The sequence below is a fragment of the Anomaloglossus baeobatrachus genome, chromosome 1 (genome assembly GCF_048569485.1).
Source record: "Anomaloglossus baeobatrachus isolate aAnoBae1 chromosome 1, aAnoBae1.hap1, whole genome shotgun sequence".
In the NCBI taxonomy this organism is placed as follows: Eukaryota; Metazoa; Chordata; class Amphibia; order Anura; family Aromobatidae; genus Anomaloglossus; species Anomaloglossus baeobatrachus.
In genome coordinates this window covers 700697448-700717209 of record NC_134353.1, presented here as the reverse complement: position 1 = coordinate 700717209, position 19762 = coordinate 700697448, and the positions used below count along the sequence as shown (strand labels likewise).

The following is a 19762-nucleotide window of genomic DNA, read 5'->3' as shown; positions in this document are numbered from 1 at the left end:
CCACTGGCAGTCATATCACAGTGCTATGAATCACATAAATGGTACCGGTCGGAGAGTAGCATTTTTTTTTTTTATTTATTTTATCCTACACCTCAAGGCATGCATTAGGGCTAAATATTACTGTACATGTATAACAAATATAGCGCTCTTCAAAGATTTAAAGGGCATTTTTACAGGGTTTAGCCTTATCAGAACAAGTTTATTAACGTCTTAATGACGACGATACACCTTCTAACAACGTTCATTCAGAGGTCTTATTACTCAGTGCTGCCTTTTAATGGCGCTGAGAAATAAGTGACAGCTGTATATATAACCATTTGTAACCGATCGGGGACGATTAACCCCTTAAATACCGCTATTGCGACAGCAGTATATCCCAGGTTTAAGAGGCGTTAAAAGACCTCCTTTGACAAAATCGGAACCCGAGATCATAAGAGCAAGTGTCAATCATTGCCGTGGTACTCTGAGGTCATCTTATGTCCCCAAGGTAAGGTGGCCAGTCAGATCCTGCTATAAGCAGAGTTTAAACATGCTCTCTCACTGAGAGCAGTGATCAAAAGGAAAAAATATTCACGTCCTACAGTGGGACGAAGTGGGAAAAAAAAATAATATGTAAAAGAAGTGCACACAAAAGCATGAAGACCCGTTTTGCCACTAAAAATGCAGCATGTGTTAAAAAAAAAAAAAAAAAGTATATATAGCTGATATCGCTGCATGCAGGACAACCAGATCTATAAAACTGTCAAATCTATAAATGTTATTTATTCTGTACAACGAACATCGTACAAAAAAAACCCAAACAACTAAGTACACGCTAAAAATGGTTCTTTTTTATCATATTGACACACAAAGTTAATAAAAAGTTGATATGTAAAAACAAAATAAAAAAAAAAATGGTATAAATGAAAACACCAAACTGTACCGCAAAAAAATAAGCCCTAATATGGCTGATTTAGCAAAAGTTAAAGCTCTTAGGCTATGTGCCCACGATCTGGACTCCCTGCTTTCTGGACGCAGCAGGTCCTGACCTGTGGGTCCACGAGTCTCCTCCGCAGGAGAACGCAGCTGCTTGTACCCACGATCAGGGTTAGGTGCGCTGCGGTCGCTCGCTTGTTCTCCCTACAGAGGACACATGCGAATACACAGCAAATAATTGACATGCTGCAGTCTGGAAAGACGCTCCGCAGGTCAGTGCTTGCTGTGGAAAAAACAAGCACAGTAGGCACAGGATTTTTAGAAATCCCATCCACTGTGCTTGTACTGTACAATGCAGCGTTTTGGACGCAGCTGAAGCATTCTGTGTCCAAAACGCTGCAAACACTAATTGTGGGCACGCAGCCTTAAAATATGGAAATGCAAAAACAAATTCATTACCCAGAACAAACTGGGTAACAAATAATGGGGTCCTTTTTGTCGCGCTGTTCCTTGTTAGGCCATGCTCACACAGGGCGTTTTTGCAGCATTTTTTTCCGCAGTAAAGCTGTAGCAAAACCTCATCTATTGGCCGGAAATAATCTGTGGTTTTGGGCGTTTTTGTTTTCCTGCGGTTTTGCACTTCCTTATTGCTTTGTATGGGTGAAAAAAATGCATCAAAACCACAGCAAAAACGGTGAAAGAATTGACATGCTGCTTCTTTCAAAAACACAGTAAAAACCAAGGAGGATGAAATTTCAGTCAAGGAAAAAAAACAAGTTTTGTGTGTGTGCGCGAATGAGATTTCTGGAATGTCATAGGCTTTGCTGGGACTGTGAAGGCAGCATTTTAAAAGCATGGATTTGCATAAAACCAAACCATGCAAAAAGCAACAGCAAAAAACAAGCAAATGCTCATTAATTCCTATGTAGCATCTGAAGAGTTAAAATTTTTTCCTGAAAGCAGTTATGAAGTATTTGAGGGGTGCGGTTTTTAAAATGGTAATACTTTTCAGGAATTTCCAATATATAAGACCTTCAAAGTCCATTTGAGTCTGAACACGTCCCTAAAGAAACAGGTTTTATAAATTTCTTGAAAAAAAATAGAAAAGATAAAACTTTAGCAGCAATTTCTAACAAAATAAAATGACTTTTCAAAAAAGATGCAGATGTAAAGTAGACATATGGGAAATGTTATTTATTGCTAATTTTGTACAGCATGACTAACTGGTTTTAAGGATATTAAAAAAAAAAAAAAAAAAGAAGAAAAGCTAAAAAGTTGCAAATTTTTCAAAATATTTGCCAAAAACTGATATTTTCACAAAGAAAAAGGCCTAAAAAAAAAAAAAAAAACAGTCCAAAATGTACCACTAACAAAGTGTCACAGAAGAAAAAACAAAAAAAAAAAAACAACCCCCGACAATGTCAGAATCTCTGGGATTTATTAAAGTGTTCCAGAGTTGTTACCACAACAAGACACTAGTCAGATTTTAAACATTTGGGCCAGTCATTAAAAGGAACCTGTCAGGTTTAGTATGCACCCAGAACCAAGAGTGGTTCTGGGTGCATATTGCTAATCCCTGCCTAATTGTCCCAGCCTATAGTAGCATAGATAAAGAGATCTTCAGAAAAAGTATTTCTAAATATCTTTTATCTTATAAAAATGAGCGTGTGGAGTAGTCATAAGGGTGTCACTTCCCTTGGCTAGTCGGCCCCCTTAGAATGTAAGCACGGCCCTGTGGGCATGCTAACATGCTAATGAATGTGCAGCGTCAGAGGCATGGTCGAACTCACCGCTGTCTGCTGCCACCATGCCTGACGCTGGATTTCGACTCCTTGCGCATGACTAGAAGTCCCGGATTTCCGGTCAAGCGTACTATGAAGCCAGGTGTACGCGTCTCGGCTTCAAACTGGTGTACTGCGCATGACTGGGAGTCAGGGGACGTTCTAATCATGTGCACTGAGCAGAAATACAGCATTCATTAGCATGTTAGCAGGCCCACAGGGGTGTACTAACATGCTAAGGGGGCCAACTAGTCAAGGGAACTAATGCCCTTGCGACTAGTCGCTGGCCTTATTAGCATATTATAAAAGGATCTTTGGAAATAAGTTTTCTAAAGATCCCTTTATCTATGCTAGTGTATACAGGGACGGTTAGGCAGGGATTAGAAATATGCACCCAGAACTGCTCTTAGTTCTGTGTGCATACAGGACCTGACAGGTTCCCTTTAAGGTCAAAATTGGCTCCACCACTTAAGGCCCATTTACACACAGCGACATCGCTAGCGATGTCGCTGCCGATCGCAACCGCTCCAGTCGTTTGTACGTCACGGGCCAATCGCTGTCTGTGGCGCACAATAACGTTAGTCCCCGTCACACATACTTACCTGCCTAGCGACGTCGCCGGCGAACTGCCTCTTTTCTAAGGGGGCAGTTCATGCGGCGTCACACGGCAGGCGTCCAATAAAAGCGATGGGGCGGAGAGCAGCCGAAAGAAAGACACGCCCACCTCGTTGCCAGAAGACGCAGGGACGGTGTTGTTCGTTGTTCCTGGGGTGTCACACGTACCGACGTGTGCTGCCTCAGGAACGATGAAAAACCTGCATCCACAACGACATTATGAAAATGAACGACGTGTCAACGATTAAGTGAGGATTTTTGATCGTTAACACTCGCTCATAGGTGTTATTTGCAATGACGTCGCTAATGAGGCCGGATGTGCGTCATGAATTCCGTGACCCCAACGACATCACGTTAGTGATGTCGTTGCGTGTAAATGGGCCTTTAGGGGTTAAAAGTGCAGGCTCAGTCATGGTGAGATTTGGTTATATTTGCTGACCTCCCAGTTTGCTTTATCATGGTCATTGCAATGAATGTTGACTGACAATTTGTAATCTTTTGCCAAGTGAACAGTAAAATCAACTAACACTGAACAGAATAGAAACCATAAATATAGACAATGTATGTATTAGAAATAACACACCTCTGACCTTCCTCCACAAAATAAAGTGAGGTGACCCCACTATCTTTTCCTGGCCCCTCTGTGAAAAATTCTGCCAGAGAAGACTTTAGCTCTGTCAGATCTTCCTTGCTCAGTTTCTGCGGAGAAGTTATTATTTATAAATAAGAAGACAAAAACAAAAATAAATGTAGCAGCACAAAAAACAAATAAAAAAAAAAATAAATCAAAAATTGTATACCTGTGGATGAAAATACACTATTGCCATAACGTGCCCTTTTCTGCTGCTCCTTACAGTGAGCTGCTTCCAGTGGCCTTCATACGACTCTGGGCTGTAGCCTACATAGGGTGAGGCCCTGCAGTGGACAGATATACACAGCTTAATCAATGCTTCAACATATGGCGACACCCATTGTACAAAAAGAGGTTTTACTTTAATGGAAACACTTTTTAGGTCTGGTGGCATTTCTTTATATTCTGTATGGCTGTGGATGTCAGACTGATGCATATCGTGCACAGCTTTGTCATCAGTTGTGTTCATTTCTATCATAACACTACTGGCAGATAGGTCGAGCTCATACAGATCAGTTCTAAATTGCACTTGAAATTTGTTGTTTTTTTTTTTTTGTGGAAGACAACTTTGAAAAGGAGCCTTGTCAGCACAAAATTATTTACCCCGAAACACGGTGACAATAAATCACTATCCGGGATCTGTTCTTCTTAGTCTCCGTTCCTAGGGCAGCGTGGATTAACCCCTTTTTCTCCAGATGTTCAGCATTTATTTCACTGCGGAGCAGCTGTTTCATATTTCTTCAGGAGTTGTGACTGTCAACACTTTTTCAGGTGAGCAGTTCCTCCTTTTTACACCATTTCCATCATAGATAAGGCCCAATTCTTGCACTGTCTCCCTGATTGCTGTACAGTCACCAGTGCACTTCACTCTTCGGCCCAGTGCACCATACAACCTCATGGTTTAGCATTCATCACTGCCCTACTCTAATTCCTGCACCTCTTTAGTATATTCTAACGATTACTGGCAAACCCAGCAATGGATCTGGACACAAAAGGCACAATTTTTTATTAGGGCTAGGTCTTCTACAAGGTGCTGTGCTTGGTTTCGCCAGTTGTATTGTGCTGATAGGCTCCAACTGAACTAAAATGTTGGAAGGAAATCAAATATTAGCGATTTCTTTTAAAAGGATTTTATTATTTTAAAATGTTCATGGTACCTAATATATTCCTGAAAAGCCTTGACAACCTTCTTGGTGATACTGGGAATGTGAACAGTATCAAAGGGCTCCACAACAGCGCACGTTCCTCCTTTGTACTTTCCCAATCGGAATCCCACAGTCTTGTCTTCATTACTGGCACCGGCACCGATCAGAAACTCACACTTATTCCTATACTCCGTCTGAGAGAGATACAGAGCAGTCTATGAATAGGACAACAAAGTGCTATAGAAATACATGCAGCAGAGCTGACGCTCACATCTTTGTGGATGTATTGCGGATGCAAGGAATAAAGAACTGCACTCAAAGGGCAAGAATTTTAGTAGTTTTATGACTGACACTAGAAGGTGGCCCGATTCTAACACATCGGGTATTCTAGAATTTATTGTGTAGTTAATGTATGTTTTTTGTTATATATATCGATGTTGTTGTGTGTAGTTGCCAGTGTTTGTGTAGGGCACTGTAAATGTTCTGGGTGTTGTCTGGGTGGGGGTGTGTGTGTGAGAGCGGTGTTGTATGTGTGTTGTGTTGGGTGTGTTGCGTTGTTTGTGGAGCGCTGTGTGTGTGTGGTGCTGTGTGTGTTGCGCGGTTTGTGTGGGTGTGGAGTGCGTGTGTGTGTTTCGTGCAGTGTGTGTGTTGCGCTGCGTTTGCGTATATTTGTGTATGCCGCGGTGTTTGTGTGTTGGGTGTTGTGTGTGTGTGGCGTTGTCTGTGTAGGGCGGTGTTTGTGGTTCCCAGTGTGTGTGTGGTGTGTTGTGTTGTGCGGTGCGCGTGTGGCGCTATGTGTGTGTTTTGGGGGGAGGTGTGCACCCCCATTGTGCTCCATCCCCCATGCTGCGCACCCCCCATCGTGCTCCATCCCCCATGCTGCGCACCCCCCATCGTGCTCCATCCCCCATGCTGCGCACTCCCCATCGTGCTCCACAGTCACACATCAGACAGTATACACGCACACATCTGATCGCATACACTCACACCCCACTTCTCCCTGTGCCCTCCGGTGGGCGGTCCCAGCAGCTGCGCTGCACGCCGTGCTCCTCTGCCGACACTCACAGATCCGATCGCATACACTCACACATCAGAACACACGCACACACCCGATCGCATACACGCACACACCCGATCGCATACACGCACACACACACTGACGATATCGCACATACACGCTCACACACTCACAACATCCGGAGATACCGCATGCTTCCGGCCATGTGATCCTCCGGCAGGTCCTGGAAGGTCACTGCACGCACAGTATCGCTAGCGAGAAGTAAGCGATATCACTGGATGTTGTTGTGTGTGGATGTGATCTGATGTGTGTGTGAGGTGTGTGTGAGAGAGTGTGATCGTGTGTGTGTGTGTGTGTGTGTGTGTGTGTGTGTGTGTGTGTGTGTGTGTGTGTGTGTGTGTGTGTTCCGCCGCTGCAGGACCTTGATGCGCTCACCTGCTCCCGGTCGGCGTCTGGTGAGTATGACTGCGGGGTCTTCTTTCTTCTGTCTTCTCTCTTCTGGGGGTGCCCGCTGCCTATAATGAAGTGTCTTGCAGTGTCTTTAACTCTTTCACTGCTGCATGACACTTAATTATTGACCGCAGCGTATGCCGGCTCCCTGCACATGTGTACCGGGAGCCGGTGTACGCTGGAGCGGGGCTGAGCGGGCGAGGCGTCAGCGTATGCTGGCTCCCTGCACATGTGTACCGGGAGCCGGTGTACGCTGGAGCGGGCGATGCATGCGGCGGTCCGGGGCGAGCGGCTAATCCATGTGGGGGGTGGGGCCAGGCCGAGGCGAGCGGCAAATCTGTGGGGGGGTGGAGCCAGGCCGAGCCCAGAGCGGCTAATCCATGCGGGGGGCGGGGCCAGGCCGAAGCGAGCGGCCAATCCATGTGGGGGGTGGGCGGGGCAAGGCCGAGCCCAGCGGCCAATCGGACAGTTGTCACTTTTATGACACTTACGGTGACACTGTCACGTGACACAATTTTGGAGCAAGACAGACAGAATAAGGCAAATATATATATAATTACCTGTAAGAGCAGATTATACTGGAGACAATAATGTAGGGTTTGAAGTGCAGTTTATTGAGCCAAAAGCAGGAAGGAGTGAAACCTACCAGTCCTAGTTCCAGTGCTGAACCGCACATCTCCCCTTTTTAACATAAGGTCACAATGTTAACCCAGCGGGCACCCTGACGTCATCTGTATAGGCTTCAATGCCTGCTCAGACAGTCCTGTGGCGCCTGAGTATTCAGCTAGGAATACACACTGCTTTCACATGCAGTCCTGGTGCTGCCCATGTTACCTACCCAGATCTGTTTTGGTTCTTCTACATCTAATTATAAGTGTACAACTTGACACTCACTCCTCTGCTGTTTCTGTGTGCTGTCTGCGCACTCCGCTCTAAAAGTCCAAGGCACCCAATTGCCAACTCATCTTTGCTGTTCCCACATTGGGCACTGCTACTTCAGGGTGCCTGATAGCCAACTAAGCTACAGTTCCTGAGAGCTGTCACCACATTTGGCTCTGCTACACCAAGGTACCTGAACGACGACTCAGCCTTGATGTTCCTGGGTGCTGTCTGCACACTCAGTTCTGTTATTCCAAAGCACCAGTCAGCTGACTTCCACGTTGCTGTCCCTACACAATGCTCAGCAACAGCCAACCTACTTGTTTCTACTATACTAAGGTGCTGTCCTCACATTCCACCATGATATCCCAAGGTGCCTGTCTGTATTACCTGCACCATCCAGCATTTACATCTCCACTAATCCTTGTCCCATCCAGCATTTCCAGTCCTCGATATGATAGTCCATGTGCAATCAAGCTTGTTAGATCTACTAAATCAATGCAATATATAATATATATATATACATACACACACGCATGCATATATACATACACACACAGTGTATTTTTATATATATATTATATATATATATATATATATATATATATATATATATATATATATATATATATATATATATATATATATATATATATATATACATACATACATACATACATACATACATATATACACACACACACACACACACTATGTATATACACATACATACACACACACGTACGTATAAACACATCCCTTTTATTCCATTCATATTTACATCTGTTCTTGGCTCCAAAAATTGCATCAGAACTGCATGTGTGCCTACACTAATTTTCCACGAATAGTTGTCAATTCAAAGTGTTTTCACAAGAAAGATACGGTAACATAAAACTTTTTTATCTCATGTTTCTCTGTTGAGGTAAGTTTTTACTGGCTTTTTCTCCTACTGCTTGTGTACTAAAACGGAGCTTGCCTGGCCCGGCCAGGGAGTGTATACTGCAGACGAGGAGCTATGCTTTTGCATCTACTTAGTGTCCTCCTATGGATAGGCAGCATAACAGCCATCATTGGGGGACACAGGACCATGGGTGTTATGCTGCCTATCCATAGGAGGACACTAAGTAGATGCAAAAGCATAGCTCCTCGTCTCCAGTATACACCCCCTGGCCGGGCCAGGCAAGCTCAGTTTTAGTACACAAGCAGTAGGAGAAAAAGCCAGTAAAAACTTACCTCAACAGAGGAACATGAGAAAAAAGAGAGTCATGACAAAATAAGGCACTGAGAGAACCAAGGCCCAACAGGGCAACAGGGTGGGTGATGTGTCCCCCAATGATGGCTAAGAGAAACCGATTTTACGGTGAGTACACAAAAATTCCTTTTTCTCTGACGCCTCATTGGGGGACACAGGACCATGGGACGTCCTAAAGCAGTCCATGGGTGGGAAAAATAAAAACAAGACAACACAACCCAAGGACTAGGAACCAGTCCCAGACAGCCTGAAGCACCTACTGAGAGAAGGTGCTCTACTGCCGTTTGCAGAATTGTCCTACCCAGATTTGCCTCAGCTGAAACCTGGGTATGGACTCTGTAATGCTTTGAAAACGTATGTAGGCTAGACCAGGTCGCAGCCTTACACACCTGTTCCACTGAAGCCTGATGCCAAATGGCCCAAAAAGCGCCAACTGATCGCGTGGAATGAGCCCGCAGCCAACTAGGAATGGGCTTGAGTTGCAAGCGGTAGACTTCCTGGATCGCAGAGCGAATCCATTGAGCCAGAGTCGCCTTTAAAGCTGCCTGTCCCTTCTTAGGCCCCTCAGGAATGACGAACAAAGAGTCCGTTTTCCTAAAGGGGGCTGTCCTGGATATGTAATATCTGAGAGCTCTAACGAGGTCTAACGAATGCAGAGACCTTTCCATCCTATGAACTGGGTGTGGACAAAAGGAAGGCGTTCAAATGAAACGGGGTAAGAACCTTTGGAAGAAAATCCGGAAGGGGGAGCAGAACCACCTTGTCCTGGTGAAAAAAAATCAGAAAAAAAACTCGCGGCAAAAGAGTGCTGCTAGCTCTGAAACCCGTCTGATGGACGTAATTGCCACCAGGAACGTTACCTTCCAGGACAGAAGAGCAAGGGAGGATTCCTTGAGAGGTTCAAAGGGGGCCCTCTGTAGACCGTCCAGAACGAGATTGAGGTCCCATGGGTCCAGCGGCCATTTGTACGGGGGAACTAGATGGGAAAACGCCCTGGATGAAGGTCTTGACCTGCGGTTTTTGAGCCAGGCGGCATTGGTAGAAGATTGAGAGCGCTAAGACCTGCCCTTTAAGGGAACTGAGAGCCGACCTGCAGAAAAATCGAGAATTCTGGGGATGGCCAGAGGCAGAGGCTGGACGTTAGTTTCCCTGCACCATGAAAGGAAGATTTTCCACATACGGTGGTAAATGCGGGATGAAGCAGGTTTTCGGGCGCTGATCATGGTGGAGATAACCGCGGGGGAGAATCCTGCTCTTGTTAATACCCAGGTCTCCATGGCCATGCCGTCAGCTTCAGGGCTCTGGAGTTCTGATGGGAAATAGGCCCTTGGGTCAGCAAGTCTGGGATGTCTGGAAGGCACCACGGTACGTCTACGAACATTTATACTAATTCGGCGTACCAGGCACGCCTGGGCCAGTCCGGTGCTATCAGTATCACCGGGACTCCCTCTGCCTTGATTTTCCTGATTACCCGCGGCAGCAGAGGTAGAGGTGAAAATATGTAAGGCAGGCGGAAGTGGAGCCAGGAGCAGACTAGAGCATCTTCACCGATGGACTTCGGATTGCGTGACCTGGCTATGAACGCGGGTACCTTTGCGTTCAACCTTGAGGCCATTAGATCCACGTCTGGTGTACCCCAGCGAGTGCAGATGTGTAGGAACACTTCTGGGTGGAGAGACCACTCTCCGGTGGCCAGGCCTTGGCGACTTAGAAGTCTGCTGCCCAGTTCTCTACTCCTGGTATGTGTACCGCTGATATCACTGACCCTGTCGATTCCGTCCAGCTGAGGATCCTGTGGGCCTCGAGATAAGCTGCCTTGCTGCAGGTGTCCCCCTGCCGATTGATGTAGGCTACAGCTGTCGCATTTTCCGATTGGACTCGAATCTGATGACCCGCTAGCAGAGGGCAGAACGCCCTGAGCGCGAGGAAGATAGCGCAGATTTCCAGGATGTTTATGGGTAGGGAAGACTCCTGGGGCGTCCAACGTCCTTGAGCACTGTGGTGTCGGTACACTGCTCCCCAGCCTAGGAGGCTGTCATCTGTGGTCAGGACCAGCCAGTTCACTGGGAGAAAAGATCTCCCCTTCGATAGGGATGAAAACCGAAGCCACCAGCGGAGTGCGTACCTGACTGAAGGTGTCAGGTGAAGAGGTCTGTCCGGGGAGAAGGGGCTCTTGTCCCAGGCTGCTAGAAGGGCTAGCTGCAGTGAGCGGAGGTGCAGTTGAGCAAAGGGTACTGCTTCCATAGCCGCCACCATCCTGCAGAGCACTTTCATGCTGAATCGAATGGAGCGAGACGGAGGACGTAGAAGGCAGCGTACCGCTCATTGAAGAGCGATCGCCTTGTCCTGAGGGAGAAGGATCAAGCCCCGACGGGTGTCCAGGGACATGCCCAGGAAGGTGGTGGATCGTGATGGGATCGGGGATGATTTGTCCAGATTCACTAGCCACCCTAAGTGGGATAGGGTGTCCACAGTGATCTGTACGCTGGTTGAGCAGTAGCAGAAGGAGGGGGCCTTGATGAGGAGGTCGTCCAAGTAAGGGAGAACGACTACTCCCCTGGCGTGAAGGACGCTCATGGCGGCCGCCATGACTTTGGTAAAGACCCTTGGTGCAGTGGCAAGGCCGAAGTGTAGAGCAGCGAATTGAAAGTGGGAGTCCTGAAGTGCAAAGCGAAGGAACTTTTGGTGATCTGGGGTGATGGGTATGTGCAGGTACGCGTCCTTGATGTCTAAGGCGAGGAATTCCCCTTCAACCATGGATGCAATAATGGACCTTAGGGACTCCATTCTGAATCTCCATACGTGCACATGTTTGTTCAGGTGTTTGAGGTCCAGGATGGGTCCAACTGACCCATCCTTTTTGGGGGCCACAAAGAGGTTGGAATAAAAACCCCTGAACTTCTCGTCGTCCAGGAGAGGTATTATCACTCCTGCTCTTTGGAGCGAGTGGATTGCTGAGAAAGAAGGGAATTTTGTTTACTTACCGTAAATTCCTTTTCTTCTAGCTCCTATTGGGAGACCCAGACAATTGGGTGTATAGCTTCTGCCTCCGGAGGCCACACAAAGTATTACACTTTAAAAAGTGTAACCCCTCCCCTCTGCCTATACACCCTCCCGTGCATCACGGGCTCCTCAGTTTTGGTGCAAAAGCAGGAAGGAGGAAACTTATAAATTGGTCTAAGGTAAATTCAATCCGAAGGATGTTCGGAGAACTGAAAACCATGAACCAAAAGAACAATTCAACATGAACAACATGTGTACACAAAAGAACAACCAGCCCGAAGGGCACAGGGGCGGGTGCTGGGTCTCCCAATAGGAGCTAGAAGAAAAGGAATTTACGGTAAGTAAACAAAATTCCCTTCTTCTTTGTCGCTCCATTGGGAGACCCAGACAATTGGGACGTCCAAAAGCAGTCCCTGGGTGGGTAAAAGAATACCTCGATAAAAAGAGCCGAAACGACCCCCTCTTACAGGTGGGCAAACGCCGCCTGAAGGACTCGCCTACCTAGACTGGCGTCTGCCGAAGCATAGGTATGCACCTGATAGTGTTTCGTGAAAGTGTGCAGACTAGACCACGTAGCTGCCTGACACACCTGCTGAGCCGTAGCCCTGTGCCGCAATGCCCAGGACGCACCCACGACTCTGGTAGAATGGGCTTTCAGCCCCGAAGGAAGCGGAAACCCAGAAGAACGGTAGGCTTCAAGAATCGGTTCCTTGATCCACCGAGCCAAGGTTGACTTGGAAGCCTGCGAACCCTTACGCTGGCCAGCGACAAGGACAAAGAGCGCATCTGAACGCCGCAGGGGCGCCGTGCGAGACACGTAGAACCGGAGTGCTCTCACTAGATCTAATGAGTGCAAATCCTTTTCACATTGGTGAATTGGATTAGGGTAAAATGAAGGCAAGGAGATATCCTGATTGAGATGAAAAGGAGATACCACCTTAGGGAGAAATTCCGGAACAGGACGCAGAACCACCTTATCCTGGTGAAAAACCAGGAAGGGGGCTTTGCATGACAGAGCTGCCAGCTCCGACACTCTACGTAGTGATGTAACTGCCACTAGAAATGCCACCTTCTGCGAAAGACGTGATAAAGAGACATCCCGCAGCGGCTCGAAAGGTGGTTTCTGAAGAGCCGTTAGCACCCTGTTAAGGTCCCAGGGTTCCAGCGGACGCTTGTAAGGTGGGACTATGTGGCAAACTCCCTGCAGGAACGTGCGGACCTGCGGAAGCCTGGCCAGACGCTTTTGAAAAAATACGGATAGCGCCGATACTTGTCCCTTGAGAGAACCGACTGACAAACCCTTGTCCATTCCGGATTGAAGGAATGAAAGAAAAGTGGGTAAGGCAAAAGACCAGGGAGTAAAACCATTATCAGAACACCAGGATAAGAAAATCCTCCAAGACCTGTAATAGATCTTGGCGGACGTTGGTTTCCTGGCCTGTCTCATGGTGGCAATGACATCCTGAGATAACCCTGAAGACGCTAGGAGCCAGGACTCAATGGCCACACAGTCAGGTTGAGGGCCGCAGAATTCAGATGGAAAAACGGCCCTTGTGACAGCAAGTCTGGGCGGTCTGGACCCACCGTGAGATGCCACAGATCCGGGTACCACGACCGCCTCGGCCAATCTGGAGCGACGAGAATGGCGCGACGGCAGTCGGACCTGATCTTGCGCAACACTCTGGGCAGCATCGCCAGAGGAGGAAATACATAAGGCAGTCGAAACTGCGACCAATCCTGAACTAATGCGTCCGCCGCCAGAGCTCTGTGATCCTGAGACCGGGCCATGAATGCCGGGACTTTGTGGTTGTGCCGTGACGCCATAAGATCGACGTCCGGCGTTCCCCAGCGGCGACAGATCTCTCGAAACACGTCTGGGTGAAGAGAACATTCCCCCACGTACATGCCCTGACGACTGAGAAAATCTGCTTCCCAGTTTTCTACGCCCGGGATGTGAACTGCGGAGATGGTGGAGGCTGTGGCTTCCACCCACTGCAGAATCCGTCTGACTTCCTGGAAGGCTTGACGACTGCGAGTGCCGCCTTGGTGGTTGATGTATGCGACGGCAGTGGCGTTGTCCGACTGGATACGGATCTGCCTGCCCTCCAGCCACCGATGAAAAGCCAATAGGGCTAGATACACTGCCCTTATCTCCAGAATATTGATCTGAAGGGATGACTCTACCGGAGTCCAGGTTCCCTGAGCTCTGTGGTGGAGGAACACCGCTCCCCACCCTGACAGGCTCGCGTCCGTGGTGACCACAGCCCAGGTTGGGGGTAGGAAGGATTTTCCCTGCGATAGAGAATTGGGAAGGAGCCACCACTGAAGAGACGTCTTGGTTGCAAGGGAAAGCGAGACGTTCCTGTCGAGGGAAGTCGACCTCCTGTCCCATTTGCGGAGAATGTCCCACTGGAGTGGCCGCAGATGGAATTGCGCGAAGGGCACTGCCTCCATCGCTGCCACCATCTTCCCCAGGAAGTGCATGAGGCGCCTTAAGGGGTGTGACTGACCCCGAAGAAGTGATTGCACCCCTGCCTGCAGAGAAAGCTGTTTGTCCAGCGGTAGCTTGACTACCGCTGACTGTGTATGAAACTCCATCCCGAAGTAAGTCAGTGATTGGGTCGGTGTCAACTTGGATTTTGGGAAGTTGATGATCCACCCGAACTGCTGGAGAGTCGCCAGAGCTACGGTAAGGCTGTTTTGACACGCCGCCTGAGAAGGTGCCCTGACTAGGAGATCGTCTAAGTAGGGAATCACCGAGTGGCCCCGAGAGTGTAGGACCGCCACAACGGATGCCATGACCTTGGTGAACACCCGTGGGGCTGTCGCTAGGCCGAAAGGCAATGCCACGAACTGAAGGTGTTCGTCCCCGATGGCGAAACGCAAGAAGCGTTGATGTTCGGGTGAGATCGGCACATGGAGATAAGCATCCTTGATGTCGATCGATGCTAGGAAGTCTCCTTGTGACATCGATGCGATGACCGAGCGGAGAGATTCCATCCGAAACCGTCTGGTGCTCACATGTCTGTTGAGTAGTTTGAGGTCCAGAACGGGACGGAATGAACCGTCCTTCTTTGGCACCACGAACAAGTTGGAGTAAAAGCCGCGACCATGTTCCTGAGGGGGAAAAGGGATCACAACTCCTTCTGTCTTCAGAGCGTCCACAGCCTGAAAAAGTGCGTCGGCCCGATCGGGGGGCGGAGAGGTTCTGAAGAAACGAGTCGGAGGACGAGAGCTGAACTCTATCCTGTAACCGTGAGACAGAATGTCTCTCACCCATCGGTCTTGAACATGTGGCCACCAGGCGTCGCAAAAGCGGAAGAGCCTGCCACCGACCGAGGATGCGGTTCGGGGATGCCGAGAGTCATGAAGAGGCCGCCTTGGAGGCATTGCCTCCGGCGGCTTTTTGGGGGCGTGACTTAGCCCGCCACGCGTAGGAGTTCCTCTGGCCTTTCTCCGGCCTGCTGGACGAGGAGGATTGGGGCTTGGCGGAGGGACGAAAGGACCGAAACCTCAATTGTATTTTCCGTTGCTGAGGTCTCTTAGGTTTGGATTGGGGTAAGGAGGAGTCCTTTCCCTTGGATTCCTTAATAATCTCATCCAATCGTTCGCCAAACAATCGGTCGCCAGAAAACGGCAAACCAGTTAAGAACCTCTTGGAAGCCGAGTCTGCCTTCCATTCGCGCAGCCACATGGCCCTGCGGACTGCCACAGAATTAGCGGATGCCACCGCTGTACGGCTAGCAGAGTCTAGGACTGCGTTCATGGCGTAGGAAGAAAAGGCTGACGCCTGAGAAGTCAAAGACGCAACCTGCGGAGCAGAATTACGTGTGACCGCATTAATCTCAGCCAGACAAGCGGAGATAGCTTGGAGTGCCCACACGGCTGCAAAAGCCGGGGCAAAAGACGCGCCCGTGGCTTCATAGATGGATATTACCAGGAGCTCTATCTGCCTGTCAGTGGCATCTTTTAGCGATGAGCCATCTGCAACCGATACCACAGATCTAGCCGCCAATCTAGAGACTGGAGGATCCACCTTGGGACATTGAGCCCAACCCTTAACTACGTCAGAGGGGAAGGGGTAACGTGTGTCAGTAAGGCGCTTAGTAAAGCGCTTGTCCGGAACCGCTCTGGGCTTCTGGACAGCATCTCTGAAGTTAGAGTGATCGAAAAACCCACTCCGTGTACGTTTAGGGAACCGAAACTGGTGTTTCTCCTGCTGAGAAGTCGACTCCTCTACAGGTGGAGGCGGGGGAGATAGATCTAACACCTGGTTGATGGACGAGATAAGGTCATTTACTAAGGCATCCCCTTCAGGTGTATCAAGATTGAGAGCAACGTCAGGGTCAGAGCCCTGAGCTGCGACGTCCGCCTCGTCCTCCAGAGAGTCCTCAAGCTGGGAACCCGAGCAGCGTGAAGAAGTCGGGGAAGATTCCCAGCGAGCCCGCTTAGCCGGTCTGGGACTGTGGTCCGGGCAGGAGTCCTCCACGTGAGACCTAGGGCCCCCCCTGGGAGCGCGCTGCGGCGCGGACCGAGAGGGGCCTGGAGGCGACGATCCAACAGGGCCCGGGGCCTGTGTAAGGACCGGTCTGGACTGCAAAGCTTCTAGCAGCTTGGCAGACCATTTGTCCATAGACTGAGCCATGGATTGTGAAAGTGACTCAGAGAGTTTCTCAGCAAAAACGGCAAACTCTGTCCCTGCAGCCTGGACAGGGGGAGCAGGGGGGGTCTACCTGAGCCGAGGGGCCCACTAGTGACCGAGGCTCCGGCTGAGCAAGCAAAACAGGGGTCGAGCATTGCTCACAGTGAGGGAAGGTGGAACCCGCAGGTAACATAGCCACACAAGAGGTACAGGTCGCAAAAAAACCCTGTGCCTTAGCACCCTTGCTCCTTGTGGACGACATGCTGTTGTCTCCTAGGAGAGTGATCACTGAGGGTATATGGGAAAGGGTATATAGCCCGACCGAACAGAAGTATATACATATATATAATACGTATCTATTCCGGCACCCTAAGAGACCAGCACCGGGTGACCGGTGTGGCTTACCGACCGCTAAAAAGCGAAGTGTGTGTCCTCCAGATTCCCTGCCTTAGGCCTCCCAGAGTTGCAGAGCTCTTTCCTGGTAATCCTCCACCGGCAGAATGCCAAAAAAATGGCTGCCGGAGCTCTCTGGGGAGGAGTGGAGCCGTGGGCGGCGCTAGAAAAAGTGCGGGAATCTGGGGTCCCCACAGTGATCAGCGAGGGGGGAGGAGACATCCAGGATGTTCCGGCCCTCACATCCGACGTCAGGTCGGCAGTCCCGCCCTTACCCCTGACAGGCAGGTCCGGGGGCGGGAGTTTTGCTACTAGGCCGCAATGAAGCCGGGGACTAAATTTAAGACTGCGGCCGACAAGCAGGCGCGGTCGGCGCGGACGTCCGCCGGTCTTCACAAATCAGCAGCTGCTGCAGCGTCCGGGAAGAAGGCGCTCCATGCACAGCCCCCATGGGGACACAGAGTACCTTATCGATGCAGGGCCCGGTCCCTGAGGATGACTAGACTCCTGTCCGGCAGATTCCCACAGGGGCTGCGGAGGGAGCACGGTCCCAGTAAATGGATGACCGGTCAGGATCCCACTTCTCCCAGAGCCACTAAGGGATGGTGAAGGAAAACGGCATGAGGCTCCGGCCTTTGTACCCGCAATGGGTACCTCAACCTTAACAGCACCGCCGACGTAGTGGGGTGAGAAGGGAACATGCCGGGGGCCCCGTGGGGGCCCACTTTTCTTCCAACCGATATAACTAATATGAGAATGCATGAGTGGATGTGTGCCTCCTTCCACACAAAGCATAAAACTGAGGAGCCCGTGATGCACGGGAGGGTGTATAGGCAGAGGGGAGGGGTTACACTTTTTAAAGTGTAATACTTTGTGTGGCCTCCGGAGGCAGAAGCTATACACCCAATTGTCTGGGTCTCCCAATGGAGCGACAAAGAAAAAGCTTTGCGTCGTTTTCGAGTCTTTGGGGGGTTTGAGAGAAAGAACCGACTCGGGGGTCGGGTCCTGGTAACCGGAAGACACAAGGTCTCGCACCCATTTGTCGTCTGAGGCGGCAGCCCAGATGTGTTGAAAGAGTCGCAGTCGACCTCCTACAATGAGTGTGTCTTCCAGGGCGCCGAAGGAGTCATGAGGGGGGAAAAACATCGTGGATGAGTCTCCCTAGTCCTGGACTGTTTCGGTCTAGGCTGCCATGACGAAGTGGGTTTCGGGGAGCGCTGAGAAGGTCAGTCCCTGCATAGTCCGCGGCTGGTGGCGGGGACAGCACGGGATGTAGACCAACCAATGAGTTCCGAAGGAGCGGAACGAGGACTGTGGACGTCTGGTGAAGGTCGTCCTGGACTTCAGCTGGGGGAGGGAGTTACTCTTTCCTCCCGTGGCGTCAGAAATGAGCTTGTCCAGACGTTCACCAAACCATCGGTCTGGAAAAAAGGGAAGGCCCGTGAGAGACTTCTTGGAGGCAGAGTCCGCTCGCCATTGTCGGAGCCAGAGAGCTCTGCGGATGGCTATGGTATTTGAGGCGGCAAACGCTGCGCAGGTAGCAGCGTCCATGGAGGCCTGCATGAGGTACTCCGCCGCAGCGGCAATTTGAGCTGTTACCTCTGTGAAGGTATGAGTGAACTAGGATTCCTCAAGCGAAGTGTTAAGGGATTCTGCCCAGACCGAGATCGCCTTTGCGGCCCACACAGAGGCAAAGGAGGGCGAGATGGAGAAACCCGCAGCCTCAAAAGGCAGAGCGGGCGAGGTGCTTCACCTATCTATCTGTCGGGTCCTTGATGGAGGAACCATCGGGTAAAGACAGGAGCGTCATTGTGGCAAGGCAGGTGACCGGGGGGGGGGGCTGGGGTCGACCGAGGGCGGATCGGCCCAGCCCTTAGGGGCAGGTGAGGCAAAAGGGTACCGGGAGTCCATGAGTTTTGGGTTACCGAAGCGTCTGTCAGGCTTCTCCCTTTGCTTTGTGAGGATATCCTGAAACTCTGGGTGATCAGCGAAAACCTTTCGGGGTTTCCTTGCCCTCTTAAAGAAGACCGCATGGTCAGTGGTAGTGGATGGGGGGGATCCTCCACATGCAGAGTTTGGTTGCCTGCTGCTATAAGGGAGTCTATTGCAGTTTGATCATCTGGAGAGGATGAAACCAAGGAATCCTTCTGGTACAAACAGCATTCTCCCTCCTCCAGCTCTTCAGAAGCCGTGGAGCGTGTGGGAGAGCCTGCCCTGTGTGCTCCCGAGGGAGAGTCATGGGGGCCATGAGAGAGTGCTGGAGACACCCGGCCGTGTGCTCTTTTCCTGATCCCTGCAACCGGTGAAGCATGTGCCCGGATTACCTCAGAAGGATCCTCCATAGGGGTATCCTCAGGCTGCGTTCCGCCAAGGGGCCCAGAAGGGTGTGGAGGACGACATTGTATAGCCAGAACCAGGTTCTGTGACAGTTTTTCCATGGATTGGGACAGAAACTGTGCCCACTCCGGTGGGCTGGGAGCCCTAGGCTCTGGGCTGACGGTTGAGGCGGTGGTGGTGGGGGGGTCTTGGGGGGCTATAGGGGCACAGGACTCACAGAGAAGAGACCCTCCTCCTGTGTTTACGTGGTAGCTCAGCGTGGCAGGAAGTGCAGGCTGAATAATCTCTTAGTACCCTTAGAATTCTGCATGTTCCTAATAGGAGTATGCCAGGAGGGGGAGCAATGTTCAGCAGAGTTACAAGTGATGCAAGTACCTCACCAGAATCAGCCGATCGCCCTGCGTCCTCAGGAAGGAGTAAGCTCTGTGGAGAACTTCTTCCTGGGGGGGCAGGGCTTATCGCGGCCCACGGGGTGGCGGGGCTTAGCGCTAAAAGAGCGCCAAAAAGAAGTCAGTGTGCCCCCCTGCTGTCGGTAGCAAAAAACGGCGGGAAGGAAGCTTCTGTGACAGTTTTTCTCCCCCTCCCTCCAGTCAGCACACAGCTTAATATTAAAAATTAACACTGTGTGTTCAGGATCCCTGGGGCTCTCCTCCTTGCAATCAGCAAGGGACTTTCTAATAATAAATACTGTAAATTCAGTA

The 19762-nt window shown here is 50.1% G+C and overlaps 1 protein-coding gene across 1 annotated transcript in view; it reads right to left on the bottom strand.

Annotated features, from left to right (window-relative positions):
• The window catches only part of TRMT2A (tRNA methyltransferase 2A), a 68878-nt gene that overhangs the window by 24359 nt on the left and 24757 nt on the right, over positions 1-19762 (bottom strand). The window contains exons 4-6 of the mRNA XM_075320949.1: positions 5100-5281; positions 4112-4226; positions 3895-4010 (exon numbers count right to left, since the gene is read on the bottom strand). Coding sequence (XP_075177064.1) covers positions 3895-4010; positions 4112-4226; positions 5100-5281 — 413 coding nt within the window. The remainder of the gene's footprint in view (positions 1-3894; positions 4011-4111; positions 4227-5099; positions 5282-19762) is intronic.